Genomic DNA, 15,825 nt, shown 5'->3' with positions numbered 1-15,825 from the left:
CAAAGTGTTTCAAGCTTGAATCGTGAGCTCTTTTCAGAGTGCAACTGCATTTGCGTTGTTTTCATCACCACTAAACACCAATACTGATGAGGTAGAATACACATCTTAATTTATCCAGAACATCAACATTCGGATTGGACAAGTACCCGTGCCACAAAGCTCCGATAAAAATTGTCAAGTTTACACTTAACAAAACTACCCTGAAAACATCTACAGTGAGTAAAAACTTAATTGTCATACATTTATCCGTGAGTCTGCCAAATATATTTTAAATTGATAGATTTGCAGTTTTTTTTAATAAAATCACTGCCTTCCTCCTTCTGGTCGTTGTGTTGTGACTCACGTCACAAGTGGAGTCCCACCAATCATGTTTACTCAAGTTTTCCATCACTTCCAACTAGGATTTTATGGTATACTGGTACTAATAAAGTACAGCTGTACCAATTAACTAAAAATAGCACTATACTGATTTTGAAAAATACTGGTGCCTTTTTTTTTTTATTGACGTGTGTGCCGGGTGACAATGCTGGCATGTTAGTCAACACACGCACTCGCAGCACTTGGAAGCAGAAACAGTGTGAAGATGGAGAATGAAGTTCATTCATTGAAGGAAGTCACAATCTTCGTTCAATGAATGTTCTGCAATTTGTCGTCCCCAATAGTAAGAACTGAACTGGGCAAGAAAGCATTTAGGCTTTCAGCACCGAAGGCTTGGAATAACCTACAATCGAATCTTCAACTTCAAACCCTTATTACATTAAATGAGTTTAAAGCTTCTGTGAAATGATTGCAGTCTACCTTGTCTGTATGCACATGTGTTACGTGAGCAAGTTTTTAATGTTGTAAATTTGATGTTTTATGTGTTGTTTACTGTTTTTAATGTAACCTTGCTGCTGCCCTCTTGGCCAGGTCTCCCTTGGAAAAGAGATCTTTGGTCTCAATTTTACCTGGTTGAATAAAGGCTAAATAAAAAAAGAATGGACATATTTTGGCTTTAAACCCAACGATAAAGGTGGAGCTTTAAATACTAAGCGCTGCTCTGCAAGCGATGCTTTACAAAAAAAAATAATTAAATTTTGAAAGACAGATTCAACAAAAACGATCAAACCTAAAATCTTGAGCCTCATTGACTTTGTATGGAATAGATTTACCATAGATAGGTGCATTTTCACCGGGTTTAAAATTCATAACTTACTTAGTATTTATCGCAGGATAATTTTAATTTGACTTAAATCACTGGAATTGTCTTTACACGACATGTCTTAAAGCTGGCAATTAATTTTGTACATTTTACACATCTACAGGGTCCACCATTGCTTTTTCTCTCCCTATACCAGTGTTTTTCAACCTTTTTTGAGCCAAGGCACATTTTTTGCGGTGAAAAAAATCCGGAGGCACACCACCAGCAGAAATAATTAAAAAACGAAACTCAGTTGACAGTAAAAAGTCATTGTCGCAATTGTTGGATATGACTCTAAACCATAACCAAGCATGCATCACTATAGGTCTTGTCTCAAAGTAGGTGTACTCTCACCACCTGTCACATCACACCCTGACTTATTTGGAGTTTATTGCTGTTTTCCTGTGTGTAGTGTTTTAGTTCATGTCTTGCACTCCTATTTTGGTGGCTTTTCCTGTTTTGTTGGTATTTTCCTGTAGCAGTTTCATGTTTTCCTTTGAGCGATATTTCCCGCATCTACTTTATTTTAGCAATCAAGATTTTGGTTGTTTTTTTAATCCTTCTTTGTCGGGACATTGTTGATTGTCATGTCATGTTCGGATGTACTTTGTGGATGCCGTCTTTGCTCCACAGTAAGTCTTTGCTGTCGTCCAGCATTCTGTTTTTGTTGATTTTGCAGCCAGTTCAGTTTTAGTTTTGTTCTGCATAGCCTTTCCTAAGCTTCAATTACTTTTTTTAGGGGCACTCACCTTTTGTTTATTTTTGGTTTAAGCATTAGACACCTTTTTACCTGCACACTGCCTCGCGCTGTTTCTGACATCTACAAAGCAATTAGCGACCACCTACTGATATGGAAGACTATTACCGTACAAGGTTACTAGAGATAAATGCATTAAAATGTAATATCGGAAATGATCAGTATCGGTTTTTTATTATCTGTATCGTTTTTTGTTTTTTTTATTAAATCAACATAAAAAACACAAGGTACACTTACAATTAGTGCACCAACCCAAAAAACCTCCCTCCCCCATTTACACTCATTCACACAAAAGGGTTGTTTCTTTCTGTTATTAATATTCTGGTTCCTACATTATATATCAATATATATCAATACAGTCTGCAAGGGATACAGTCCGTAAGCACACATGATTGTGCGTGCTGCTTGTCCACTAATAGTACTAACCTTTAACAGTTAATTTTACTCATTTGCATTAATTACTAGTTTCTATGTAAATGTTTTTATATTGTTTTACTTTTTTTTATTCAAGAAAATCTTATTTTATTAATTATTTTAAAAAGTACCTTATCTTCACCATACCTGGTTGTCCAATTAGGCATAATAATGTGTTAATTCCACGACTGTATACATCGGTTGATATCGGTATCGGTAATTAAAGAGTTGGACAATATCGGAATATCGGCAAAAAGCCATTGTCGGACATCCCTAACGGTTACTCTATCGAGCTCTAGACAGCACTGACACTCAACAACACATCATTTGCAGACTATAATTACTGGTTTGCAAAAAATATTTTTAACCCAAATATGTGAAATTAGATAATCACACCAGACTGTATCTACGGCACACTAGTGTGCCGCGGCACAGTGGTTGAAAAACACTGCCCTATACTACAGTATGAAGGTGCAAAGCAGCATCAATTCTATAGGTTAATGTTTCGACATGGAATTAATGCAATCACACTTGTTATTGCTAAGGTAGTTACTTAGCTTTTATCAATACAAAGTATGTAGGTAAGTTAAGTAAGACTCACATTAGCTTAGCTACAACTACCTAACTCGATGGCTATTCAGGTTGCTCCACTACTTTCAAACATGTGTTAAAACACACAGATGAAGTTATTAATGTTGTGATCGTAGTGTTTCCAAAGCACACCCGGAATGTAAAGAAAGTCGCTTACAAAATAGGAGTTCTGTTCTGCTGCCGGAATCGCTTGGTGGACAGGAAGAAAAGACACGTGTTTGCAAATGGCAGAAGAGCAGCAATGACGGTGAACAAGCTTTGATATGATTGGCTGCGTTAGAATTCTGAAGACTGCGAGCTCTGATTGGATGTTTTGCGTTTGGATAGCTCGACCTCTGATTGGCTAGTCGTCACAACCAGGAAGTTTTGGAAATCAACATGGAGTCGAGAGTCAGGAAAAGAAAACGTCCCGGCGTGTAAGGTAGTGCATTTAGTCACTATTTACAAATAAACGATGGAAATGCGAAGTGAAAACTAAATTATATAGCACAAGTGGGGAGTTTTATTAGAAGAGTTTTATTTTTATTTGCGTAAAGTCATGGAGAGTCCTGCTGCAAGTGGAAGTTTTGCGCCCGTCTTTAACACAGCGCTCTCTCCTTCTCAAAACAAAATGTTCAACATGTTGGAGAAAGCCACAGAACAACTAATGTTACATAAAGACTTCCAGGCTGCCTTTCAAACATGCGACAGAGGCCTGGAGTGTCTCGCAGACGGAGGGAAAGAAGAGGACGCGAGGTGCCATATTAACCTTTATTTCACTGCAGCTTTTTTCGCTCTTCCGTCAATTAATACTTTTTAAAAAATGGTCTTCTCAATTAGGGGCGATTTCAAGGCTGGCTTTTGTATCGTGGGGATCCAAGCTCTTGCTGAGCTGAATCAGTGGCGTGGTGTCTTGTCCTGGGTCCTTCAACATTATCAGCATCAGGAGGAAATACCTGCTAAAATCTTGCAGATGTGGTGAGTGGGCTGCAAGTTTTGTACTATAGCGTCTTGACAATACATACCGTATTTTCCGCACTATAAGGCGCACCTTCAATGAATGGCGTATTTCAAAACTTTGTTCATATATGAGGCGCAACAGATTATAAGGCGCACCAATGCATCCATTAGATGGAGCTGCGCTAAAGGGAATGTCAACAAAACAGTCAGATAGGTCATCCATCCATCCATCCATTTTCTACCGCTTATTCCCTAAGGGGTCGCGGGGGGCGCTGGAGCCTATCTCAGCTACAATCGGGCGGAAGGCGGGGTACACCCTGGACAAGTCGCCACCTCTTCGCAGGGCCAACACAGATAGACAGACAACATTCACACTCACATTCACACACTAGGGCCAATTTAGTGTTACCAATCAACTTATCCCCAGGTGCATGTCTTTGGAGGTGGGAGGAAGCCGGGATTACAAACCAGCGTTCTGACAACTCTGTTCACTCCCAAAATGAATAAACAGCTGTTTTATTATTTTACCCGAGGTAAAGTCAGTGACGTGGTGTTTTGTTTATCTTTTAACAACAGCTAGGTATAACATGTAGTGCAACATTTATATCACATAGTGGAGGGGAACTTTTCCCTGATTCAATAAACACGTAAAAAACAGCGATACTGTTACGGTAAATCAAACGTTAGTGCAATCACATAGTAACACTCGAAATAGTGCAGAGCAATAACAATATCAATAACTCAACGTTGCTCAAACGTTAATGTCACACAACACACAAAATAAACATGTAAAGCTCACTTTATGAAGTTATTCCTCATCCACGAATCCCTCTAATTCTTCTTCTTTGGTGTCCGAATTAAACACCATTGATTCGTTTATTTTAAATTCTCTCGCTGCTGCTCTATTCCTTTTACTGCGTGACTGATCGTCTTAAGTTTAAACTCTGTGTCGTAAGCGTGTCTCTTAATAGGAGCTATTTTTGGGTTAGAAGAGCTTCTTCTTATACAGGAGAAAAAAAGACTCAACGGCTGCTTCTTCTTCTACGGGGGAAAAAGAAGTTGGCGGCTGTTTACCGTAGTTGCGAGACCTAAACTTTATAAAAATGAAGTTTAGGTTTGTTGTGGCTCAATATCGGTCCATATATAAGGCGCACCGGATTATAAGGCGCACTGTCAGCTTTTGAGAAAATTGTAGGTTTTTAGGTGCGCCTTATAGTGCGGAAAATACAGTAATTCCATTGTTGAGTTGAGTTGAGTTGAGTTTGAGTTTATTTGGAACATGCATGCATACAACATGATACATCACAATTTCCAGTTTCTCTATTCAACATGTTCGAAAAGGAGTAGGAAGAAGCAGATCTTATTTAATCCTACCCCTTTTCCTTTACATAGCAGTTGCTAAAACCTGTGTCCACTTCCTGTTCTCAATTTATTCACAATATACTCCATAAGTAATAACAATAAAAATAAATAAATAATAGTTGGTGAAGTAAGTTATATTTCATATGGTTAGATGAGTAAGATTATCTTGAAAATGAATGGATGGATGAAATAAATTCAGATTGTGTATCATGGTTCTTCTTTTTTTTACTTTGTAAACACTTTAAGTTTGAATAGTTTCTTGAAGTGGATCATATTAGTACATTGTTTGATTTCTTTGCTTAATCCATTCCATAATTTAATTCCACATACTGATATAATTGTTGTTAATTATTATTGTTAATTTGAGTATTTCTTATCCTTTTTTGCCAGCATCCTTCTCTACTCCCAAGTGGGTGAGCCGGCCATGATGCAAGAGACCACACGAGCGTGGTTACACTGCCCGTCCAACCGCAGCGTCTCAGGCTTTGGCCCGGCGGCCGAGCTCTACCTCCTGCATGTCCTTTTGCCTCTAGGATGCACGGACCTGGCTCGAGAGTTTGTCGTCGGTGAGGTGGGAAGCGTCACGTTCACTGAAGAGCAAAAACAGACAGCGCTGGACATCATAGAAGAAGAAGTTGAACGTCAGAAACATGAGCCTGCTGTCAATGTAGATAGTAGTGGTTGTGACGTTCCCACGACAGAAGGTGAGGAATCAAGTTGAACAGTGAAACCTCAATTGGTTCTTGAACGGGGTTCGTAAATAGAAAAGTTTGTCTAGTGAATTAAATTTCTCCATAAGAAACAATGTAAACATGAATATGTTTCAGCCTTGACATAAGTCCATATATTAGTAAAGGTTTGTACACAACATGAAGCGAAATACAGTACTGTATATCAAACAAACATAACTAGTGGGTGATGGCTCAACTTTCTATTTAATACCAAGACCAAAATAACAGTGAAACTGTCTTCATGCACACACACACATTGTCACTAGCCCTGTGGTGAACTCACAGTTTTGAAATCACAAAACTCCTTAACTTTAACAGCCATGTCGCTACAATGATTCAGAATAAAAAATGAAAGCCACTTTACTATGTCGGTTAATTTTCTTGCCATACAGCCGAGGAAAGGGGATTGGGATGGACAATGCTGTGGATATTTCCTGATTGTTTTAAACCACACTGGAGCTGGGTCTCAATTCAGGGGCTGCATCCTTCCAAGGACCCAGCCCATGCGGTCGACAAAGTGTGGGTCCTAGCCAGAGTCCTCCAGCAGCGGCTGGAGCGATATGAATTGGGACTTTCTAGCCTACGGGACACTTCCTGGTTACGTCTGTTGTCCCCGCCCTTACATGGGTTGAATATCGACAAACTTAAGAAAATAATGTCAAATAATTTTTTGTGTTCTCCTGGTCCTTTAACTTATTTTAGAGGACGCCGTCGTTAGAGCCGAACGATCATGGGAGATGGTTGTCATGGAGATGTGTCATATGTTGACAAGCATTCTAAAGCTGTTATTCCTAATTATTAGTTAATAATGGAGTTATTTTTATGCTTGTGAATGCTTGTTGAAGTTGGACATGTACCTTTAAAAACATGCAGACAATCCAGAAGATGTCCCAGAAAAAGTTCTCATGGTCCATCTATACAGCAACAACACACAACCTTAATTCAGCAGTCATTTTATTAATATGTGATAGCATGATATTTTTATCATCATATCATTTTTTGCAATGAAGGCAGAGGAAATTAATCACAACAACTACAGTTTTTAGCACGAGGTTTTAAATTTATATAGGTTATAAAACTACTTTGTTTTTAAATGATCATCCAAACTGATATATACTGTACGTGTTTTGTGTCATTTATGTTTGCTCTGTTGTTTTTCATTATTCTGCAGAGCAAAAAAACAAACAGAAAAGTTAAACACAAGATCACAATAACCATTAATAGAATTAAACATTTTCAAATAACATGCAAATGTACACAAAAAACCGCAATAACTAATATTGGTACATTGATGCGCACATTTACAATACTTCATTATTTCGGCCACACATTAATAGAACGTAATTACGTTATTATAATTTACACTCAACATGAGACTAGACAATTTGTTTGATTTATGCAAATGTTTGTTTAATAAACATTATGCTCTTTTAAACTGCTCACCACAAAATGGTAAAATAGGCACCAACAACACTTTTTTACACACACACACACACACACACACACACACACACACACACACACACACACACACACACACACACACACACACACACACACACACAGGACGCACGTTAATCATGCATATAAAAAAACAAACTAGTGCCGTTAAAGAAAACTTTCGTTAACTCGTCCTTTCCACGTTAACTTTGTCAGGTCTACTTTATAGTCATGTTCATTTCAAGAACGGCTTTACTGAAGGTTGTCTTGCTTTTTCACAGGTTCCTTTCTCCACAAACTGGAAGCCATGTTGAGACTTTCCTACAGGAGATTGATGTCTGGCTCCTTCTCTTTCCATAAACTCTTCTTGGCTGCTCTTCTTCTCTACATGCTGTTTTTACGCTTGGATCCAGGTGGGTTTCCTTGCTCTTCACTATAGGGATGGGTGCTTTTCACGTTTGAATTAATATGTTACCAATTCCTGGTATCTTGGAATTGATACCAGTAGCAATTTTCAGTACTTTTCTGTTTGTTCATGCAGTAATAAATGTTAATTCGTTTAATAATAAAATCTAAAAAAATATATAACATTTACATTGCGCTGATAACTGTGCTGTCCAGTTCTTATATCTTTTTTGTACAATTCCAGATCTCATTTGAAGGTATGCATTTATTTCAGTTTGACCTAGGTTTGTTGCCAATAAGTTGAATGCGCCAATTTTGTCTTTTGAGTCCTACAAAGTGTTTCTTTTGTAAGTATTGTACTTATTTCACACAGCAGCTGATTGTAACATGCATCATAAGCTATGTTCACACTGCAGGTCAATTACGATTTTTTTGCCCATATATGACTTGTATCTGAATTTTTTTTCATCTCAATGTGAACAGTACAATTCATATTTTTTTAAAACCTGACCCATTGATTACCAAATTTGGAGGCTTAGAAATTGCCATGTAAAACCGCTAATGCTAACCAATAGCATGTACATGGCGTACCCAATGCCCCAAATTAGCGTCGAGCTAGCCCCTTACTTTTGAGCGGTTTCTATCAGTCATTTGTTGGCTTGGAAAATTGCAAGATTATTTAGAGGCAGTCAAATACGCCTGTTTGCCAGCCAAGTGCTTGAGTTGGTGCTGAGTCTGCTACCGGCCGTGACGATGCGTGTAAAGGGATCAAAATATGGTACTGTTAATTTTACGAAAAAATTATACAGATGGAATTCAGACTGCACCTATAAAAGTACCGAATTCGGGACCCATCCCTATTATTCACATTTCAAACTCTCTGTTAACGTCGGCGTTAAACTCTTTCCATTGTTTTCAGCTCTTCCCTCATCCTTCATGTGGATTTCCAAACTTCATCAGCTGTTCAGAGAGTTGTGGAAAGCCACAGCGTCCTTGTACTATCAGCAGAGAGCTACAAAAGACTGACTTGCTGTGTCTTTTAGGGCAGTACACGCCAACCTAATTCTTCTTTAATTTATGAAAATAATATTAAAATGAAGAATACTAATGCAATATGTGTAATATGATCCTTTTATCTGGACATTGTTCGGCTTTAAATTCCAAGCCTCCCTTAAAAACAGCCAATTTTTATTTTCTCATCGCAAAAACAACACAACTTCCATTTTAAGCAAACTTGCCCTCCAGTCGCTTTGAAAGAGCCTTACCGTCCAGATGACGCAAATTTTTCACTAACAAGTTCTATTCATGTATTTTTTGCTCTTGAAAATGAATCTGCCAGTCATTTCTCATAATATCACTTTGTTGTTGAGTAATGTGTAGCTAACTAACTGTACTTGGAAAGCCCCCTTTTCATTGCCAGACTTGATATGCCGCCCCCTCTTGGTGGGACGTCATCTGCAGAACTAGAGCCCATTTTCCCCCACACAGACAATGTGGTTAAAGGCATGTCAAATTATTATTTTGATCACTTTTTTGCATCTTTTTGTCGCCCCATTCCATGGTTAGATCAAAACTGATACGGTTAACATTATGCACAAACATCTGACATTCCTTCCTACTCTTCTTTAGACACCATAGCCTGTGTTTCCTCATGCTCTTTCAGCATTTCCTCAAGCAGCTTGAGGAAAACATCAGTAAAAGAGGACGCAAAATAAAATACTAACGGCTTGCCATCTTTTTCTTTCGTTTTTCGGGTCTGCGCTTCTATCTCTGTTTTTCTGCAGGTTCCGACTCAGTCTTTCTTCCCTAGAGGATGCTCCTGATTTTCATGATGTTATTTAGCTTGAGAATGATATTTTTTTTCCATCCAACCAATCGACCAAAACCCTTCTCTGAAGTTCTAATCAATAAAATGATTGCTGCAAATTACAATCCTCTCACTTGGTCTGTCCCATTTTGTGCGAGTCCACTTCCATTTTAAGCAAACTTGCCCTCCAGTCGCTTTGAAAGAGCCTCACCGTCCAGATGACGCAAATTTTCACTAACAAGTTCTATTCATGTATTTTTTGCTCTTGAAAATGAATCTGCCAGTCATTTCTCATAATATCACTTTGTTGTTGAGTAATGTGTAGCTAACTAACTGTACTTGGAAAGCCCCCTTTTCATTGCCAGACTTGATATGCCGCCCCCTCTTGGTGGGACGTCATCTGCAGAACTAGAGCCCATTTTCCCCCACACAGACAATGTGGTTAAAGGCATGTCAAATTATTATTTTGATCACTTTTTTGCATCTTTTTGTCGCCCCGTTCCATGGTTAGATCAAAACTGATACGGTTAACATTATGGACAAACATCTGACATTCCTTCCTACTCTTCTTTAGACACCATAGCCTGTGTTTCCTCATGCTCTTTCAGCATTTCCTCAAGCAGCTTGAGGAAAACATCAGTAAAAGAGGACGCAAAATAAAATACTAACGGCTTGCCGTCTTTTTCTTTCGTTTTTCGGGTCTGCGCTTCTATCTCTGTTTTTCCGCAGGTTCCGACTCAGTTTTTCTTCCCTAGAGGATGCTCCTGATTTTCATGATGTTATTTAGCTTGAGAATGATATTTTTTTTCCATCCAACCAATCGACCAAAACCCTTCTCTGAAGTTCTAATCAATAAAATGATTGCTGCAAATTACAATCCTCTCACTTGGTCTGTCCCATTTTGTGCGAGTCCACTTCCATTTTAAGCAAACTTGCCCTCCAGTCGCTTTGAAAGAGCCTCACCGTCCAGATGACGCAAATTTTCACTAACAAGTTCTATTCATGTATTTTTTGCTCTTGAAAATGAATCTGCCAGTCATTTCTCATAATATCACTTTGTTGTTGAGTAATGTGTAGCTAACTAACTGTACTTGGAAAGCCCCCTTTTCATTGCCAGACTTGATATGTCGCCCCCTCTTGGTGGGACGTCATCTGCAGAACTAGAGCCCATTTTCCCCCACACAGACAATGTGGTTAAAGGCATGTCAAATTATTATTTTGATCACTTTTTTACATCTTTTTGTCGCCCCGTTCCATGGTTAGATCAAAACTGATACGGTTAACATTATGGACAAACATCTGACATTCCTTCCTACTCTTCTTTAGACACCATAGCCTGTGTTTCCTCATGCTCTTTCAGCATTTCCTCAAGCAGCTTGAGGAAAACATCAGTAAAAGAGGACGCAAAATAAAATACTAACGGCTTGCCGTCTTTTTCTTTCGTTTTTCGGGTCTGCGCTTCTATCTCTGTTTTTCCGCAGGTTCCGACTCAAGTCTTTCTTCCCTAGAGAATGCTCCTGATTTTCATGATGTTATTTAGCTTGAGAATGATATTTTTTTTCCATCCAACCAATCGACCAAAACCCTTCTGTGAAGTTCGAATCAATAAAATGATTGCTGCAAATTACAATCCTCTCACTTGGTCTGTCCCATTTTGTGCGAGTCACTTTGACTGGAGAGGTCCATACCTTTGTCACATTCCCAAATGTATGCAGGCTGACCCATTTTTTTAGTTCTATTGCTACACCCTGCAAGAATGCACTTGGCAGACATATTTGATAATTATTTCAAATACTTTGCGAAAATATTGTGATTCAGGATGAAGATGCTATACCAAAATACCAGACAATATGAAATTGCCTCCTGTCTTCTGACTTCAGCATACCCAAAATTTAGCTCCAAAATGTGCTGAAACCTGTTAGAAAACAAGTCTAAAATCACTACTGTGTCTATTTTTGGGAGAATTGTACCTTACATTTTAATGTCCAAAACTATGATATGAGTGACAATGTTGTTAACATCAGTGGGGCCCTTTAAGCAACTATTAAAGAATAATCTTCAATTTTTTGACAAAAAAAAGCTTCACAGTTGGCCTTCACCGTCATGGTAAATATCCTCTCACTTTTTGCTGTCTTGTTTGTGACATTCCTAGACAGCAGCAGCAGCAGCAGCAGCAGCAGCAAGCCAAAGCAGATGCGGCGTGGCGCTCCAGAGAGGAGGGGGTAGAGCGATGGAGAAAAGGTTAGCAAAAAAATTAAGTGTTTTCTGCACTCTTCCAAAGATTGAAATCTAGCAGCAGTGTCATGTTTGCTGGAGACCTTTAGGTGGTGTTGCAGACTTACTCACTGGTGTTGCTTTTCTCTATCTGGGAGGGAGAATTCCTTCCATGGTGTTCACTTCCCCGACATGGCTGACTTGTGTGATGAACAATACACTGCAGAACGATGCAAACATCTGCATTATTTGTAGTCTCATGGCAACATAGGGAAACAATTCTATTACCTGCAGCCCCTTTTGGCACGCCGACGTTCCCAGGGGGCTTGCCAAACCTGGAGGTGGTTGGTGGGCGGGGGGGAGTGTGTGAATTGGTTCCTGCGTGCTGCGCCTCTTCTGACAGAATGGAACACGTCTGCACGCAGCCACAGGCGGCGAGATGACTCAACGCGAGGCGTGAGTGGTGGGGGGCTCTCAAGGCCACATGTATACATCGTGTCGCCTTCGAGTTATGACATGAAAATTTAGTAGGTAATCTTGCTTGCAATTCCTAGTAATTCAGATGCAGGGCGATGCGCTTATCAACCTTAGATGCCAAAGAAATGAGTCACAGCAGTGGGATTGGACACTTTTGTTCTTGCATTGCTGCATTTTTTTTAACTTTATTTTGACAAATAATTCTTCATTGTTATTAGTTGATTAAAGTGAAGAGCGTCTCCCAGCATTTATACCACTAATAGTGTAATTGTCTTAATAAAAGCAATTTACAATGTGCAGAATACAGTTTGAATATCAAATGCCAAGGTTTAATCACTTAATTAATATTTAACCAATATTAATACTTTTTGTTTTACAATCTAATAATCTTATTTCTATATATATATATATATATATATATATATATATATATATATATACATATATATATATATGTACACACGATTGTTCTTCCAAAAGCACATTGGTGAGGTCACACACTGATGTTGGTCGAGAAGGCCCGGCTCTCAGTCTCCGTTGTAATTCATCCCAAAGGTGTTCTGTCTGGTTCAGGTCAGGACTCTGTGCAGGCCAGTCAAGTACATCAACACCAGACTCTGTCATTCATGTCTTTATGAACCTTGCTTTGTGCACTGGTGCACAGTCATGTTGGAAGAGGAAGGGGCCATCTCCAAACTGTTCCCACAAGGTTGGGAGCATGGAATTGTCCAAAATGTTTTGGTATCCTGAAGCATTCAAGGTTCCTTTCACTGGAACTAAGGAGCCAAGCCCAACTCCTAAAAAACAACCGCACACCATAATTCCTCCTCCACCAAATTTCACACTCTGCACAATGCAGTCCGAAATATACCGTTCTCCTGGCAACCTCCAAACCCAGACTCGTCCATCAGGTTGCCAGATGGAAAAGCGTGATTCATCACTCCAGAGAACGTGTCTCTACTGCTCTAGAGTCCAGTGGCGACATGCTTTACACCACTGCATCCGACACTTTGCATTGGACTTGGTGATGTATGGCTTGGCTGCTGGGCCATGGAAATCCATTCCATGAAGTTCTCTGTGTACTGTACGTGGGCTAATTGGAAGGTCACATGAAGTTTGGAGCTCTGTAGCAACTGTCTGTGCAGAAAGTCGGCGACCTCTTTGCACTATGCGCTTCAGCATCTGCTGACCCCTCTCTGTCAGTTTACGTGGCCTACCACTTTGTGGCTGAGTTGCTGTTGTTCCCAAACTCTTCCGTTTTCTTATAATAAAGCCGACAGTTGACTTTGGAATATTTAAGAGCGAGGAAATGTCACGACTGGATTTGTTGCACAGCTGGCATCCTATGACAGTTCCACGCTGGAAATCACTGAGCTCCTGAGAGCGGCCCATTCTTTCACAAATGTTTGTAGAAACAGTCTCCATTCCTAAGTGCTTGATTTTATACACCTGTGGCCGGGCCAAGTGATTAGGACACCTGATTCTCATCATTTGGATGGGTGGCCAAATACTTTTGGCAATATAGTCTGTGTATGTATATATATATATATATATATATATATATATGTATATGTATGTATATGTATATATATATATATATATATATATATATATATATATGTATATATATATGTATGATACATATGTATTGATATCTGTGGGGAAGCCTGGCTCAGTTGGTAGAGCGGCCGTGCCAGCGACTTGAGGGTTCAGGTTCGATCGCCGCTTTTGCCATCCTAGTCACTGCCGTTGTGTCCTTGGGCAAGATACTTTATCCACCTGCTCCCAGTGTCACCCACAATGGTTTAAATGTAACTTAGATACTGGGTTTCACTAGAGAAAAGCGCTATATATACAGTGGGGCAAAAAAGTATTTAGTCAGCCACCGATTGTGCAAGTTCTCCCACTTAAAATGATGACAGAGGTCTGAATTTTTTATCATAGGTACACTTCAACTGTGAGAGACAGAATGTGAAAAATAAATCCAGGAATTCACATTGTAGGAATTTTACAGAATTTATTTGTAAATTATGGTGGAAAATAAGTATTTGGTCACTTCAAACAAGGAAGATCTCTGGCTCTCACAAACCTGTAACTTCTTCTTTAAGAAGCTCTTCTGTCCTCCACTTGTTACCTGTCTTAATGGCACCTGTTTGAACTTGTGATCTGTATAAAAGACACCTGTCCACAGCCTCAAACAGTCAGACTCCAAACTCCACTATGACCAAGACCAAAGAGCTGTCAAAGGACACCAGGAAAATAATTGTAGACCTGCACCAGACTGTGAAGAGTGAATCTACAATAGGCAAGCAGCTTGGTGTGAAAAAATCAACTGTGGGAGCAAATATCAGAAAATGGAAGACATACAAGACCACTGATAATCTCCCTCGATCTGGGGCTCCACGCAAGATCTCATCCCGTGGGGTCAAAATGATCATGAGAACGGTGAGCAAAAATCCCAGAACCACACGGGGGGACCTGGTGAATGACCTGCAGAGAGCTGGGACCAAAGTAACAAAGGTTACCATCAGTAACACACTACGCCGACAGGGAATCAAATCCTGCAGTGCCAGACGTGTCCCCCTGCTTAAGCCAGTGCATGTCCAGGCCCGTCTGAAGTTTGCCAGAGAGCACATGGATGATACAGCAGAGGATTGGGAGAATGTCATGTGGTCAGATGAAACCAAAATAGAACTTTTTGGTATAAACTCAACTCGTCGTGTTTGGAGGAAGAAGAATACTGAGTTGCATCCCAAGAACACCATACCTACTGTGAAGCATGGGGGTGGAAACATCATGCTTTGGGGCTGTTTTTCTGCTAAGGGGACAGGTCGACTGATCTGTGTTAAGGAAAGAATGAGTGGGGCCATGTATCGTGAGATTTTGAGCCAAAACCTCCTTCCATCAGTGAGAGCTTTGAAGATGAAACGTGGCTGGGTCTTCCAGCATGACAATGATCCCAAACACACCGCCCGGGCAACGAAGGAGGGGCTCCGTAAGAAGCATTTGAAAGTCCTGGAGTGGCCTAGCCAGTCTCCAGACCTCAACCCCATTAGAAAATCTGTGGAGGGAGTTGAAAGTCCGTGTTGCTCGGCGACAGCCCCAAAACATCACTGCTCTCGAGAAGATCTGCATGGAGGAATGGGCCAAAATACATGCTACTGTGTGTGCAAACCTGGTAAAGACCTATAGTAATCGTTTGACCTCTGTTATTGCCAACAAAGGTTATATTACAAAGTATTGAGTTGAATTTTTGTTATTGACCAAATACTTATTTTCCACCATAATTTACAAATAAATTCTTTAAAAATCCTACAATGTGAATTCCTGGATTTTTTTTCACATTCTGTCTCTCACAGTTGAAGTGTACCTATGATGAAAATTACAGACCTCTGTCATCATTTTAAGTGGGAGAACTTGCACAATTGGTGGCTGACTAAATACTTTTTTGCCCCACTGTACCTGTGTGTGTGTGTGTGTGTGTGTGTGTGTGTGTGTGTGTATATAT

General features: G+C 39.7%; 1 protein-coding gene across 2 annotated transcripts in view; it reads left to right on the top strand.

Moving 5' to 3' along the window:
• Window positions 1–3,276: 3,276 nt before the first annotated feature.
• Window positions 3,277–15,825, top strand: part of pex26 (peroxisomal biogenesis factor 26) — a 59,178-nt gene continuing 46,629 nt past the window's right edge. Inside the window, exons 1-5 of one of the 2 annotated variants that reach the window (XM_061959580.1) lie at window positions 3,277–3,677; window positions 3,762–3,899; window positions 5,634–5,947; window positions 7,696–7,827; window positions 11,779–11,867. In XM_061959580.1, coding sequence (XP_061815564.1) covers window positions 3,481–3,677; window positions 3,762–3,899; window positions 5,634–5,947; window positions 7,696–7,827; window positions 11,779–11,852 — 855 coding nt within the window. In that variant the 5' untranslated portion in view covers window positions 3,277–3,480 and the 3' untranslated portion in view covers window positions 11,853–11,867. Of the gene's footprint in view, window positions 3,678–3,761; window positions 3,900–5,633; window positions 5,948–7,695; window positions 7,828–8,738; window positions 11,052–11,778; window positions 11,868–15,825 lie in introns of those variants that run through there. The other variant, XM_061959579.1, reaches the window with a different exon arrangement.

The sequence above is a fragment of the Nerophis lumbriciformis genome, linkage group LG05 (assembly GCF_033978685.3).
Source record: "Nerophis lumbriciformis linkage group LG05, RoL_Nlum_v2.1, whole genome shotgun sequence".
In the NCBI taxonomy this organism is placed as follows: Eukaryota; Metazoa; Chordata; class Actinopteri; order Syngnathiformes; family Syngnathidae; genus Nerophis; species Nerophis lumbriciformis.
This window is presented reverse-complemented; position numbering and strand designations above follow the sequence as displayed.